The sequence below is a fragment of the Scyliorhinus torazame genome, chromosome 1 (assembly GCF_047496885.1).
Source record: "Scyliorhinus torazame isolate Kashiwa2021f chromosome 1, sScyTor2.1, whole genome shotgun sequence".
Classification (NCBI taxonomy): domain Eukaryota; kingdom Metazoa; phylum Chordata; class Chondrichthyes; order Carcharhiniformes; family Scyliorhinidae; genus Scyliorhinus; species Scyliorhinus torazame.
The window spans coordinates 1,935,050-1,951,342 of NC_092707.1; the positions used below are offsets into that span (position 1 = coordinate 1,935,050).

The window sequence follows — 16,293 nt, forward strand, 5'->3', positions numbered from 1 at the left end:
TCGATGTGGTATATTTGGTCTTTCAGAAGGCGTTTGACAAAGTCCCGCATAAGAGATTATTGTGCAAAATTAAAGCGCATGGGGTTGGGGGTGGGGGGGGGGGGGGGGGTGTATTGAGGTGGATAGAAAACTGGTTGGCAGAGAGGAAAAAAAAGAGTAGGGATTAATGGGTCCTTTTCAAATTGGCAGGCAGTAACCAGTGGGGTACCACAGGGATCGGTGCTGGGACCCCAGCTATTCACAATATATATCAATGATTTGGATGAGGGAACAAAATGTAACATCTCAAAGTTTGCAGATTATATCAAGTTGGTGGGAGGGTGAATTGTGACGAGGATGCAGGGATCCGACAGCAGGATCTGGACAGGTTGGGCGAGTGGGCAAACCAATGGCAGATGCAACATAATTTGGATAAGTGTATTCATTTTGGAAGCAAAAACAGGAAGGCAGATTACTACCTGAATGGTTGTAAATTGGGAGAGGGGAGTGTGCAGCGGGACCTGGGTGTCCTTGTGCACCAGTCGCTGAAGGTAAGCATGCAGGTGCAGCAGGCGGTAAAGAAGGCTAATGGTATGTTGGCCTTCATTGCGAGAGGTTTCGAGTATTGAAGCAGGGATGTGTTGCTGCAATTGTACAGGGCCTTGGTGAGGCCACACCTGGAGTATTGTGGGCAGTTTTGGTCTCCTTCTCTGAGGAAGGATGTTCTTGCTCTCGAGGGAGTGCAGCGAAGGTTTACCAGACTGATTCCAGGGATGACGGGACTGTCCTATGAGGAGAGATTGACTCGGTTGGGATTGTTCTCGCTGGAGTTCAGAAGAATGAGGGGGGATCTCATGGAGACTATAAAATTCTAACAGGACTGGACAGGGGAGATGCAGGGAAGATGTTCCCAATGATGGGCGTGTCCAGAACCAGGTGTCACAGTCTGAGGATTCAGGGTAAACCATTTCGGACAGAGATAAGGAGACATTTCTTTACACAAAGTGTTGAGCCTGTGGAATTCATTACAGGAAGTAGTTGATGATAAAACATTGAATATATTCGAGAGGCGGCTGGATATAGCACTTGGGGAGAATGGGATCAAAGGCTATGGGGAGAAAGCAGGATTAGGCTATTGAGTTGGATGATCAGCCATGATGGTGATGAATGGCGGAGCAGGCTCGAAGGGCCAAAAGGCCTCCTCCTGCTCCGAGCTTCTATATATCTATGACTTTAACCTGGTGTTGTCAGACTTCTTACTGTCTTTAACTTTGTCCAGTGTCAGTCACAGTTCACTAATCTCTGCTGACTTTGCTGTTCCACCATCACTGACGCTGAAACTGAGTAAACACTTCTTTCCTTTCCAGCTATCAAACTGCTTCACTGTTTCCAGAACCTTGATTGAATGTTCTCTTGAGCTTCTCTACTGAGGTGGAGCTCCCGGTGTCCCACACAAGGTGGATCTCCCCGTGTCCCACACGAGGTGGATCTCCCCGTGTCCCACACGAGGTGGATCTCCCCGTGTCCCACACGAGGTGGATCTCCCCGTGTCTCACACGAGGTGCCGCTGCCCGTGTCCCACACGAGGTGTCGCTGCCCGTGTCTCACACGAGGTGGATCTCCCCGTGTCTCACACGAGGTGTCGCTGCCCGTGTCCCACACGAGGTGTCGCTGCCCGTGTCTCACACGAGGTGGAGCTCGCGGTGTCCCACACTAGGTGTCGCTGCCCGTGTCTCACACGAGGTGGAGCTCCCCGTGTCTCACACGAGGTGCAGCTCCCCGTGTCCCACACGAGGTGGGGCTCCCCGTGTCCCACACGAGGTGTCGCTGCCCGTGTCTCACACGAGGTGGAGCTGCTCGTGTCCCACACGAGGTGTCGCTGCCCGTGTCTCACACGAGGTGGAGCTGCTCGTGACCCACACGAGGTGTCGCTGCCCGTGTCTCACACGAGGTGGAGCTCCACGTGTGTCACACGAGGTGTCGCTGCCCGTGTCTCACACGAGGTGGAGCTCCCCGTGTCCCACACGAGGTGGAGCTCCCCGTGTCTCACACGAGGTGGAGCTCCCCGTGTCCCACACGAGGTGGGGCTGCCCATGTCCCACACGAGGTGGAGCTCTCGGTGTCCCACACGAGGTGGAGCTCCTCGTGTCCCACACGAGGTGTCGCTCCCCGTGTCCCACACGAGGTGGAGCTCCCCGTGTCCCACACGAGGTGTCGCTCCCCGTGTCCCACATGAGGTGGAGCTGCCCGTGTCCCACACGAGGTGGAGCTCCCTGTGTCCCACACGAGGTGGGGCTGCTCGTGTCCCACACGAGGTGTCGCTCCCCGTGTCCCACACGAGGTGTCGCTCCCCGTGTCCCACACGAGGTGGAGCTCCCGGTGTCTCACACGAGGTGGAGCTCCCTGTGTCCCACACGAGGTGTCGCTCCCCGTGTCCCACACGAGGTGGAGCTCCCCGTGTCTCACATGGGGTTTGAAGAAAGGGAGTCTGCGTGCTTACTGGTCAATTTGTCTTTTGAAGGTGTGTCATTTACTGACAGTCAATATGTTATTGATGAGAAACAAAATTTTCATTTGTAACAGGAGGTAATCACGCAGGATTATACCCGCAATCACCCCCAGCCGCTGGGATCTCTGCTTGACCTGCAATCGCAGAGATATCCCCTTCCACAACCTGTGGTTTCAGCACAGCAGCTGTACACCTACCCAGGCAGCTTGAAGTTAGACTCATTGCGGGAACAGAGCGCCGCCAGGTAATGAAATATATTGCCCCTGATGTTCCAACCGTCTGCACAATAATGTTTGCTCCCAGCTCCAGCAATCCTCACCCAGCTGTTTGTGCCGAGTTTAAATTCCCCACCAGCTGTGTCGCTGAATCCTCCTCATCTTTATACGTATATTGGGAACAAGAGGGGAGTTGGAGAAAGAGTTGGCCCACTCAGGGACAAAGGAGGGAAATTATGCGTAGAACCAAAGGAAGTAGGTGAGGTCCTTAATGAGTATTTTGCATCAGTATTCACAAAGGAGAGGGACACGTTGATTGGTGGTGTCCCAGAGGGATGTGTAAACACTTTAGAACACATCGTTATTATGAGGGAGGAAGTTTTAGGTGTGTTAAAAAGCATTAAGGTAGACAAATTTCCAGGGCCAGGTGGCATCTATCCCAGATTTCTGAGAGAGGCAAGCGACGACATCGCTGGGCCTCTGACAGAAATCTGTGTGTCCTCGTTGGCCACAGGTGGAGCTGCCCGTGTCTCACACGAGGTGGAGCTCCCGATGTCTCACACGAGGTGGAGCTGCCCGTGTCTCACACGAGCTTTCAGTAGGGGAGCATTTCGGGAACAGTGACCACAATTCAGTAAGTTTTAAAGTGCTGGTGGACAAGGATAAGAGTGGTCCGAGGATGAATGTGCTAAATTGGGGGAAGGCTAATTATAACAATATTAGGCGGGAACTGAAGAACATAGATTGGGGGCGGATGTTTGAGGGCAAATCAACATCTGACATGTGGGAGGCTTTCAAGTGCCAGTTGAAAGGAATTCAGGACCGGCATGTTCCTGTGAGGAAGAAGGATAAATACGGCAATTTTCGGGAACCTTGGATAACGAGAGATATTGTAGGCCTCGTCAAAAAGAAAAAGGAGGCATTTGTCAGGGCTAAAAGGCTGGGAACAGACGAAGCCTGAGTGGAATATAAGGAAAGTAGGAAGGAACTTAAGCAATACTGAAGGAGGCTGGAGAGGAAATTGCTGAGGCCTTGACAGAAATCTTTGGATCCTCACTGTCTTCAGGGGATGTCCCGGAGGACTGGAGAATAGCCAATGTTGTTCCTCTGTTTAAGAAGGGTAGCAAGGATAATCCAGGGAACTACAGGCCGGTGAGCCTTACTTCAGTGGTAGGGAAATTACTGGAGAGAATTCTTCGAGACAGGATCTACTCCCATTTGGAAGCAAATGGACGTATTAGTGAGAGGCAGCATGGTTTTGTGAAGAGGAGGTCGTGTCTCACTAACTTGATAGAGTTTTTCGAGGAGGTCACAAAGATTTGACAAGGTCCCTCATGGTAGACTAGTACAAAAGGTGAAGTCACACCTATGCCCCCTAGTAATTGACCCCTCTACCCTGGGGAAAAGCCTCTGACTGTCCACTCTGTCTATGCCCCTCATAATTTTGTATACCTCTATCAGGTCTCCCCTCAACCTCCTTCGTTCCAGTGAGAACAAACCGAGTTTATTCAATCGCTCCTCATAGCTAATGCCCTCCATACCAGGCAACATTCTGGTAAATCTCTTCTGCACCCTCTCTAAAGCCTCCACATTCTTCTGGTAGTGTGGCGACCAGAATTGAACACTATACTCCAAGTGTGGCCTAACTAAGGTTCTATACAGCTGCAACATGACTTGCCAATTCTTATACTCAATGCCCCGGCCAATGAAGGCAAGCATGCCGTATGCCTTCTTGACTACCTTCTCCACCTGTGTTGCCCCTTTCAGTGACCTGTGGACCTGTACACCTAGATCTCTCTGACTTTCAATACTCTTGAGTGTTCTACCATTCACTGTATATTCCCTACCTGCATTAGCCCTTCCAAAATGCATTACCTCACATTTGTCCGGATTAAACTCCATCTGCCATCTCTCTGCCCAAGTCTCCAGAAAATCTAAATCCTGCTGTATCCTCTGACAGTCCTCATCGCTATCCACAATTCCACCAACCTTTGTGTCGTCTGCAAACTTACTAATCAGACCAGTTACATTTTCCTCCAAATCATTTAAATATACTACAAACAGCAAAGGTCCCAGCACTGATCCCTGTGGAATACCACTGGTCACAGCCCTCCAATTAGAAAAGCATCCTTCCATTGCTACTCTCTGCCTTCTATGACCTAGCCAGTTCTGTATCCACCTTGCCAGCTCACCCCTGATCCCGTGTGACTTCACCTTTTGTACAAGTCTACCATGAGGGACCTTGTCAAAGGCCTTACTGAAGTCCATATAGACAACATCTACTGCCCTACCTGCATCAATCATCTTAGTGACCTCCTCAAAAAACTCTATCAAGTTAGTGAGACACGACCTCCCCTTCACAAAACCGTGCTGCCTCTCACTAATACATCCATTTGCTTCCAAATGGGAGTAGATCCTGTCTCGAAGAATTCTCTCCAGTAATTTCCCTACCACTGAAGTAAGGCTCACCGGCCTGTAGTTCCCGGGATTATCCTTGCTACCCTTCTTAAACAGAGGAACAACATTGGCTATTCTCCAGTCCTCCGGGACATCCCCTGAAGACAGCGAGGATCCAAAGATTTCTGTCAAGGCCTCAGCAATTTCCTCTCCAGCCTCCTTCAGTATTCTGGGGTAGATCCCATCAGGCCCTGGGGACTTATCTACCTTAATATTTTTTAAGACACCCAACACCTCGTCTTTTTGGATCTCAGTGTGACCCAGGCTATCGACACACCCTTCTCCAGACTCAACATCTACCAATTCCTTCTCTTTGGTGAATACTGATGCAAAGTATTCATTTAGTACCTCGCCCATTTCCTCTGGCTCCACACATAGATTCCCTTGCCTATCCTTCAGTGGGCCAACCCTTTCCCTGGCTACCCTCTTGCTTTTTATGTACGTGTAAAAAGTCTTGGGATTTTCCTTAACCCTGTTTGCCAATGACTTTTGGTGACCCCTTCTAGCCCTCCTGACTCCTTGCTTAAGTTCCTTCCTACTTTCCTTATATTCCACGCAGGCTTCGTCTGTTCCCAGCCTTTTAGCCCTAACAAATGCCTCCTTTTTCTTTTTGACGAGGCCTACAATATCACTCGTCATCCAAGGTTCCCGAAAATTGCCGTATTTATCTTTCTTCCTCACAGGAACATGCCGGTCCTGTATTCCTTTCAACTGCCACTTGAAAGCCTCCCACATGTCAGATGTTGATTTGCCCTCAAACATCCACCCCCAATCTAGATTCTTCAGTTCCCGCCTAATATTGTTATAATTAGCCTTCCCCCAATTTAGCACATTCATCCTCGGACCACTCTTATCCTTGTCCACCAGCACTTTAAAACTTACTGAATTGTGGTCACTGTTACCGAAATGCTCCCCTACTGAAACATCTACCACCTGGCCGGGCTCATTCCCCAATACCAGGTCCAGTACCGCCCCTTCCCTAGTTGGACTGTCTACATATTGTTTTAAGAAGCCCTCCTGGATGCTCCTTACAAACTCCGCCCCGTCTAAGCCCCTGGCACTAAGTGAGTCCCAGTCAATATTGGGGAAGTTGAAGTCTCCCATCACCACAACCCTGTTGTTTTTACTCTTTTCCAAAATCTGTCTACCTATCTGCTCCTCTATCTCCCGCTGGCTGTTGGGAGGCCTGTAGTATACCCCCAACATTGTGACTGCACCCTTCTTATTCCTGATCTCTACCCATATAGCCTCACTGCCCTCTGAGGTGTCCTCCCGCAGTACAGCTGTGATATTCTCCCGAACAAGTAGCGCAACTCCGCCTCCCCTTTTACATCCCCCTCTATCCCGCCTGAAACATCTAAATCCTGGAACGTTTAGCTGCCAATCCTGCCCTTCCCTCAACCAGGTCTCTGTAATGGCAACAACATCATAGTTCCAAGTACTAATCCAAGCTCTAAGTTCATCTGCCTTACCCGTAATGCTCCTTGCATTAAAACATATGCACTTCAGGCCACCAGACCCGCTGTGTTCAGCAACTTCTCCCTGTCTGCTCTGCCTCAGAGCCACACTGTCCCTATTCCCTAGTTCTCCCTCAATGCTCTCACCTTCTGACCTATTGCTCCCGTGCCCACCCCCCTGCCATACTAGTTTAAACCCTCCCGTGTGACACTAGCAAACCTCGCGGCCAGGCTATTTATGCCTCTCCGGTTTAGATGCAACCCGTCCTTCTTATACAGGTCACACCTGCCCCGGAAGAGCTCCCAGTGGTCCAGATAATGGAAACCCTCCCTCCTACACCAGCTGTTTAGCCACGTGTTTAGCTGCTCTATCTTCCTATTTCTAGCCTCACTGGCACGTGGCACAGGGAGTAATCCCGAGATTACAACCCTCGAGGTCCTGTCTTTTAACTTTCTGCCTAGCTCCCTGAACTCCTGCTGCAGGACCTCATGCCCCTTCCTGCCTATGTCATTAGTACCAATATGTACAACGACCTCTGCCTGTTTGCCCTCCCCCTTCAGGATGCCCTCTACCCGTTCGGAGACATCCTGGACCCTGGCACCAGGGAGGCAACATACCATCCTGGAGTCTCTTTCACGTCCACAGAAGCGCCTATCTGTGCCCCTGACTATAGAGTCCCCTATTACTATTACTCTTGTGCGCTTTGACCCTCCCTTCTGAACATCAGAGCCAGCCGTGGTGCCACTGCTCTGGCTGCTGCTGTTTTCCCCTGATAGGCTATCCCCCCCGACAGTATCCAAAGGGGTATATCTGTTCGAGAGGGGGACAACCACAGGGGATTCCTGCACTGACTGCCTGCCCTTTCTGGTGGTCACCCATTTCTCTGCCTGCACCTTGGGTGTGACCACATTTACATAACTGCGATCTATGACGCTTTCCGCCACCTGCATGCTCCTAAGTGCATCCAATTGCTGCTCCAACCGAACCATGCGGTCTGTGAGGAGCTCTAGTTGGGTGCACTTTCTGCAGATGAAGCCATCCGGGACGCTGGAAGCCTCCCGGACCTGCCACATCTCACAGTCAGAGCACTGCGCTCCTCTAACTGACATTGCGTCAATTAATTAAAATTAAAATTTGTCTTTTTTTTAATAATATTTTTTTTTTAAATCACCTCACACTTCTCTACAATAAACTCCATTTGCCACCTCTCAGCCCAGCTCTGCAGCTTATTTATATCCCTCTGTAACCTGCTACATCCTTCCGCACTGTCGACAACACCACCGACTTTAGTGCCGTCTGCAAATTTACTCACCCACCCTTCTGCGCCCTCCTCTAGGTCATTGATAAAAATGACAAACAGCAACGGCCCCAGAACAGATCCTTGTGGTACTCCACTTGTGACTGAACTCCATTCTGAACATTTCCCATCAACCACCACCCTCTGTCTTCTTTCAGCTAGCCAATTTCTGATCCACATCTCTAAATCACCCTCAATCCCCAGCCTCCGTATTTTCTGCAATAGCCTACCGTGGGGAACCTTATCAAACGCTTTGCTGAAATCCATATACACCACATCAACTGCTCTACCCTCGTCTACCTGTTCAGTCACCTTCTCAAAGAACTCGATAAGGTTTGTGAGGCATGACCTACCCTTCACAAAGCCATGCTGACTATCCCTGATCATATTATTCCTATCTAGATGATTATAAATCTTGTCTCTTATAATCCCCTCCAAGACTTTACCCACTACAGACGTGAGGCTCACCGGTCTATAGTTGCCGGGGTTGTCTCTGCTCCCCTTTTTGAACAAAGGGACCACATTTGCTATCCTCCAGTCCTCTGGCACTATTCCTGTATCCAATGATGACATAAAAATCAAAGCCAAAGGTCCAGCAATCTTTTCCCTGGCCTCCCAGAGAATCCTAGGATAAATCCCATCAGGACCCGGGGACTTATCTATTTTTAGCCTGTCCAGAATTGCCAACAACTCTTCCCTACGTACCTCAATGCCATCTATTCTATTAGCCTGGGTCTCAGCATTCTCCTCCACAACATTACCTTTTTCCTGAGTGAATGGTAGAACCCTCAAGAGTATTGACAGTCAGAGAGATCTAGGAGTACAGGTCCACAGGTCACTGAAAGGGGCAACACAGGTGGAGAAGGTAGTCAAGAAGGCATACGGCATGCTTGCCTTCATTGGCCGGGGCACTGAGTATAAGAATTGGCAAGTCATGTTGCAGATGTATAGAACCTTAGTTAGGCCACACTTGGAGTACAGTGTTCAATTCTGGTCGCCACACTACCAGAAGGATGTGGAGGCTTTAGAGAGGGTGCAGAAGAGATTTACCAGAATGTTGCCTGGTATGGAGGGCATTAGCTATGAGGAGCGGTTGAATAAACTCGGTTTGTTCTCACTGGAATGAAGGAGGTTGAGGGTCGACCTGATAGAGGTCTACAAAATTATGAGGGGCATAGACAGAGTGGATAGTCAGAGGCTTTTCCCCGGGGTAGAGGGGTCAATTACTAGGGGGCATAGGTTTAAGGTGAGAGGGGCAAGGTTTAGAGTAGATGTACGAGGCAAGTTTTTTACGCAGAGGGTAGTGGGTGCCTGGAACTCGCTGCTGGAGGAGGTGGTGGAAGCAGGGACGATAGTGACATTTAAGGGGCACCTTGACAAATACATGAATAGGATGGGAATAGAGGGATACGGACCCAGGAAGTGTAGAAGATTGTAGTTTAGTCGGGCAGCATGGTCGACACGGGCTTGGAGGGCCGAAGGGCCTGTTCCTGTGCTGTACATTTCTTTGTTCTTTGTTCTTTTGTTTGAGGTGGAGCTGCCCGTGTCTCACACGAGGTGGAGCTCCCCGTGTCTCACACGAGGTGGAGCTCCCCGTGTCTCACACGAGGTGGAGCTCCCCGTGTCTCACACGAGGTGGAGCTCCCCGTGTGTCACACGAGAGGATTGGAGGGCAGCCAATGTTGTACCGTTATTTAAGAAGGGTTGCAAGGATAACCCGGGTAATTATAGGCCAGTGAGCTTGACATCAGGATAGTGAAATAGTTGGAAAAGATTCTCAGAGCTAGGATCTATGCACATTTGGAAGTGAATGGTCTTATTAGCGACAGACAGCATGGTTTTGTACGAGGGAGGTCACATCTCACTAATTTGATTGAATTTTTTGAGGAGGTGAGAAAATGATTGATGAGGGAAGGGCTGTGGATGTTGTCTACATGGACTTTAGTAAAGCATTTGATAAGGTCCCTCATGGCAGACTGGTGCAAAAGATTAGATCACATGGGGTCAGAGGTGAACTGGCTGGATGGATCCAGAACTGGCTTGGCCACAGAAGACCGAGGGTAGCAGTGGAAGGGTGTTTTTCCGAATGGAGGACTGTAACTAGTGGTGTTCTGCAGGGATCAGTACTGGGACCTCTGCTCTTTGTAATATATATAAATTACTTGGAAGAAAACGTAGCGGGTCTGATCAGCAAGTTTGTGGATGATACTAAGATTGCAGGAGTTGCGGATAGTGATGAAGATTGTCAGAGAATACAGCAGGATATAGATAGGCTGCAAAATTAGGCAGAGAAATGACAGATGGCATTTAACCCGGACAAATGCGAGGTGATGTATTTTGGGAGATCCAATTCAGGTGGAAGATATAAAATAAATGGCAGAACCATCAGGAGGAGAGAGACACAGAGAGATCTGGGTGTGCAGGTCCACAGATCCTTAACAGTGGCAGCACAGGTGGAAATGGTGGTAAAGAAAGCAGATGACATGCTTGCCTTCATAGGACGGGGTATCGAGCATAAAAGCTCGAAAATTATGTTACAATTATATAGAACGTTGGTCAGGCCACATTTGGAATACTGTGTCCAATTCTGGTCACCGCACTACCAGAAGGATGTGGAGGCTTTGGAGAGAGTGCAGAAAAGGGTTACCAGGATGTTGCCTGGTTTGGAGGGTATTAGCGATGAGGAGAGGCTGAATAAACTGGGATTGTTCTCCCTAGAGAGACGGAGGCTGAGGGGCGACCTGATAGAAGTTTATAAGATTATGAGGGGTACAGATAGGGTGAACAGTTGGAGGCTTTTTCCCAGGGCGGGAATGACAATTACAGGGGGGCACAGGTTCAAGGTGAGGGGGGAAAGGTCCAGTGGAGATGTGCGGGGTATATTTTTTACACCGAGGTGGTGGCCTGGAATGCTCGGCCAAGTGAGGTGGGTGAGGCAGATACGTTAGCGACCGTTGAGACTTATCTGGATAGACACATGAACAGACAGGGTACAGAAGGATACAGGAGGTTGGTCTGGATAGGACACGCGATCGGCGCAGGCTTGGAGGGCCGAAGGGCCTGTTCCTGTGCTGTATTGTTCATTGTTGAGTTACTGGGGGGGGTGCCCCTGCTTCGGGATCAGAAGGTGCTCTCGGGATGGAGCCACTTGTAACCCGAGGATAACCCCTGTCGTCAGACAGAACTCACTCGGATAAACCTGGTCCTTCAGCGTGAGGAGATAGTGAATGACGACTCCTGGATTCACCCAGGTCTGAACTCATAGGATTGAATAATCCAACCAAAATATCTCCATTCACGATGAAAATAATCAGACCCCTCTTGATTTAACTGCTGTTTATTCTGTTTCTGCAGCGTCACCCTGGCTTGGTGAGATGATTCAGATTAGATTACCTTAAGCCTGGGTTCCAGATGTTTAATATTCCTCAGTCTTATCTCACGCTGCTGTTGTGTTATTTCACAAAATCTCTCCGCTCTTTGAGGAATCTTTTAATTGGCAATGTAATTGGAAAGAACAACAAGTTGATAAACTCTCTGATCTCCAGGTCAGCAAGCTCCCCTGGGTGTGGATCAGGAGATCTGATTGAGGCAGTTTCCCCAGGACCGAGTATAAGACACCAAGAAGTGTCGAAGAGTTTCACCGTAGCTGCACAGTACAGTGACCTGGAGCCTGAGCAAAGGTATTGAGCATTGTTTCTGAGTGAACTTTCTGACACATATGGACAGTCCACATGAAGCAGGCCCTGATTAACTGGGCTCACAAAGACATAGGCACCTGGGGCGGGATTCTCCGAAATCGGTGCGATGTCCGCCGACCGGCGCCACAAACGGTGTGAATCAGTCCGGCATCGCGCCGACCCAAAGGTGCGAAATTCTCCGCATCTTGAGGTGCCGAGCCCTCACCGTGAGGGGCTAGGTCCGCGCCGGACTGATTTCCGCCCCGCCAGCTGGCGGGAAAGGCCTTTGGTGCCCCACCAGCTGGCGCGGAAATGACTTTGCCATGCAGTGCATGCGCGGGTGCGTCAGCGGCCGCTCACGGCATCCCGCGCATGCGCAGTGGAGGGGGTCTCTTCCGCCTCCGCCATAGTGGAGACCGTGGCGAAGGCGGAAGGAAAGGGTAAGAGGAAAAATAAATTGCGAAAAGTTACTGATCAAGGTGTTAGGATTCATAACAAAGACATAAAAAACAGCATAAGTGTACTTTACCTGAATGCTCGTAGTATACGGAATAAGGTGAATGAGTTGAATGCACAAATCATCGTGAATGACTATGATTTAGTGGCCATTACTGAAACATGGTTAAAAGATGGTCACGACTGGGAGTTAAATATCCAAGGGTATCAAACTATACGAAAGGATAGAATGGACGGTAAGGGCGGTGGTGTAGCTTTGTTGTTTAAGGATGGCATCCGGGCAATAGTAAGGGATGATATTGGTGCTATGAAGGACAAGGTTGAATCAATTTGGGTGGAAATCAGGAATAGTAAGGCGAAAAGGTCACTGATAGGAGTAGTCTATAGGCCACCAAATAGTAACAGGATGGTAGGGCAGGCAATAAGCAAAGAAATAACGGATGCATGTAGAAATGGTACAGCAGTTATCATGGGAGATTTTAATCTGCATATCGATTGGTTTAACCAGGTTGGTAAAGGCAGCCTTGAGGAGGAGTTTATAGAATGTGCCCAGGATAATTTCCTGGAACAGTATGTAATGGAACCTACAAGGGAACAAGCGGTCCTAGATCTGGTCCTGTGTAATGAGGCAGGATTGATTAATGATCTCATAGTTCAGGATCCTCTTGGAAGGAGCGATCACAATATGGTGGAATTTAAAATACAGTTGGAGAATGACAAGGTAAAATCAAACACTAGTGTTTTGTGCTTAAACAAAGGCGATTACAATGGGATGAGAGAAACACTAGCTAAGGTAGACTGGGAGCAAAGACTTCATGGTGAAGCAGTTGAGGAACAGTGGAGAACCTTCCGAGCGATCTTTCACAGTGTTCAGGAAAGGTTCATACCGACAAAAAAGAAAGACGGTAGAAAGGGGAAAAATCGACCGTGGATATCTAAGGAGGCGAGGGAGAGTATCAAATTGAAGGAAAAAACATACAAAGTGGCAAAAATTAGTGGGAGACTAGAGGACTGGGAAGTCTTTAGGGGACAACAGAAAGCTACTAAAAAAGCCATAAAGAAGAGTAAGGTAGACTATGAAAGTAAACTGGCTCAGAACATAAAAGCAGATAGTAAAAGCTTCTACAAATATATAAGACAAAAAAGAGTGGCTAAGGTAAATATTGGTTCTTTGGAAGATGAGAAGGGAGATTTAATAATAGGAGACGGGGAAATGGCTGAGGAGCTGAACAGGTTTTTTGGGTCAGTCTTCACAGTGGAGGACACAAATAACATGCCAGTGACTGATGGAAATAAAGATATGATAGGTGAGGACCTTGAGATGATTGTTATCACTAAGGAGGCAGTATTGGGCAAGCTAATGGGGCTAAAGGTAGACAAGTCTCCTGGCCCTGATGGGATGCATCCCAGAGTGTTAAAAGAGATGGCTAGGGAAATTGTAAACGCACTAGTGATAATTTATCAAAATTCACTAGACTTTGGGGTGGTCCCAGAGGATTGGAAAGTAGCAAACGTGACACCACTGTTTAAAAAAGGAGGTCGGCAGAAAGCGGGTAATTATAGGCCGGTAAGCTTAACTTCGGTTGTAGGGAAAATGCTGGAATCTATCATTAAGGAGGAAATAGCGGGGCACCTGGAGGGAAATTGTCCCATTGGGCAGACGCAGCATGGGTTCACAAAGGGTAGGTCGTGTCTGACTAATTTGGTAGAATTTTTTGAGGACGTTACCAGTGCAGTAGATAACGGGGGGCCAATGGATGTGGTATATCTGGATTTCCAGAAAGCTTTTGACAAGGTGCCACACAAAAGGTTGCTGCATAAACTAAAGATGCATGGCATTGAGGGTAAAGTGGTAGCATGGGTAGAGGATTGGTTAACTAACAGAAAGCAGAGAGTGGGGATAAATGGGTGTTTCTCTGGTTGGCAACCTGTAACTAGTGGGGTCCCTCAAGGATCAGTGTTGGGCCCGCAGTTGTTCACAATTTACATAGACGATTTGGAGTTGGGGACCAAGTGCAATGTGTCAAAGTTTGCAGACGACACTAAGATGAGTGGTAAAGCAAAAAGTGCAGAGGATACCGGAAGTCTGCAGAAGGATTTGGATAGGTTAGGTGAATGGGCTAGGGTCTGGCAGATGGAATTCAATGTTGCCAAGTGTGAGGCTATCCATTTTGGGAGGAATAAGAGCAGAATGGATTATTATTTAAACGGTAAGATGTTAAAACATGCTGCTGTGCAGAGGGACCTGGGTGTGCTGGTGCACGAGTCGCAAAAAGTTGGTGTGCAGGTGCAACAGGTGATTAAGAAGGCTAATCGAGTTTTGTCTTTCATTGCTAGAGGGATGGAGTTCAAGACTAGTGAGGTTATGCTGCAATTGTATAAGGTGTTGGTGAGGCCACATCTGGAGTATTGTGTTCAGTTTTGGTCTCCTTACCTGAGAAAGGACATATTGGCACTGGAGGGAGTGCAGAGGAGATTCACTAGGTTGATCCCAGAGTTGAGGGGATTAGATCATGACGAGAGGTTGAGTAGACTGGGACTGTACTCATTGGAGTTTAGAAGGATGCGGAGGGGTCTTATTGAAACATATAAAATTATGAAGGGAATAGATAGGATAGATGCGGGCAGGTTGTTTCCACTGGTCGGGGAAAGCAGAACTAGGGGGCATAGCCTCAAAATAAGGGGAAGTAGATTTAGGACTGAGTTTAGGAGAAACTTCTTCACCCAAAGGGTTGTGAATCTATGGAATTCCTTGCCCATTGAAGCAGTAGAGGCTCCTTCATGAAATGTTTTTAAGATAAAGATAGATAGTTTTTTGAAGAATAAAGGGATTAAGGGTTATGGTATTCGGGCCGGAAAGTGGAGCTGAGTCCACAAAAGATCAGCCATGATCTCATTGAATGGTGGAGCAGGCTCGAGGGGCCAGATGGCCGACTCCTGCTCCTAGTTGTTATGTTCTTATGAAAAGAGTGCCCCCACGGCACAGGCCCGCCCGTGGATCGGTGGGCCCCGATCGCGGGCCAGGCCACCGTGGGGCCCCCCCCGGGGCCAGATCGCCCCGCGCCCCCCCCCAGGACCCCGGAGCCCGCCCACGCCGCCGTGCCCCGCCGTCCCAAAGGCGGTTCATCCATGCCGGCTGGCGTGGGCGGACAGCGGCGGGACTTCGGCCCATCGCGGGCCGGAGAATCGCCGGGGGATTTCCGGCGACCGGCGCGGCACGATTCCCGCCCCCGCCGAATCTCCGTTAGCGGCGAATTCGGGACACGGCGGGGGTGGGATTCACGCTGGCCCCCGGCGATTCTCAGACCCGGTGGGGGGTCGCAGAATCGCGCCCCTTGTTCCCCACTGCCCCAAACTCCCGCCTGACTAGACACCAGGTGGGAAACTCGACACTGCTCCGCACCAATTAAACATTTAGAGCACTATTTACAAAATAATGAGAGGCATGGACAGAGTGGATAGTCAGAGGCTTTTCCCCGGGGTAGAGGGGTCAATTACTAGGGAGCATAGGTTTAAGGTGTGAGGGGCAAGGTTTAGAGTAGATGTACGAGGCAAGTTTTTTACACAGAGGGTAGTGGGTGCCTGGAACTCACTACCGGAGGAGGTGGTGGAAGCAGGGACGATAGTGACGTTTAAGGGGCACCTTGACAAATATATGAATAGGATGGGAATAGAGGGATACAGACCCAGGAAGTGTAGAAGATTGTAGTTTAGTCGGGCAGCATGGTCGGCACGAGCTTGGAGGGCCGAAGGGCCTGTTCCTGTGCTGTACTTTTCATCTTTGCTACATATTGGAAGAGCCAATCAGAATACACACTCGGAACAGCCAATCAGAATATGCACTCGGAACAGCCAACAATCAGAATACGCAATAGGAACAGTCAATCAGAATACGCACTAGGGACAGCCAATCAGAATACGCACTAGGGACAGCCAATCAGAATACGCACTCGGAACAGCCAATCAGAATACGCAATAGGAACAGCCAATCAGAATAAGCACTAGGGACAGCCAATCAGAATACGCACTCGGAACAGCCAATCAGAATACGCAATAGGAACAGCCAATCAGAATACGCACTCGGGACAGCCAATCAGAATACACACTAGGGACAGCCAATCAGAATACACACTAGGGACAGCCAATCAGAATACACACTAGGGACAGCCAATCAGAATACGCACTCGGAACAGCCAATCAGAATACGCACTCGGAACAGCCAATCAGAATACGCACTCGGGACAG

The 16,293-nt window shown here is 49.2% G+C and overlaps 1 protein-coding gene across 8 annotated transcripts in view; it reads left to right on the plus strand.

Moving 5' to 3' along the window:
* The window catches only part of ncor2 (nuclear receptor corepressor 2), a 1,088,322-nt gene that overhangs the window by 1,028,949 nt on the left and 43,080 nt on the right, over positions 1-16,293 (plus strand). For all 8 annotated transcript variants that reach the window (XM_072510208.1, XM_072510371.1, XM_072510235.1 and 5 more), the window contains 2 exons: positions 2,563-2,732; positions 11,461-11,595. In XM_072510208.1, coding sequence (XP_072366309.1) covers positions 2,563-2,732; positions 11,461-11,595 — 305 coding nt within the window. The remainder of the gene's footprint in view (positions 1-2,562; positions 2,733-11,460; positions 11,596-16,293) is intronic.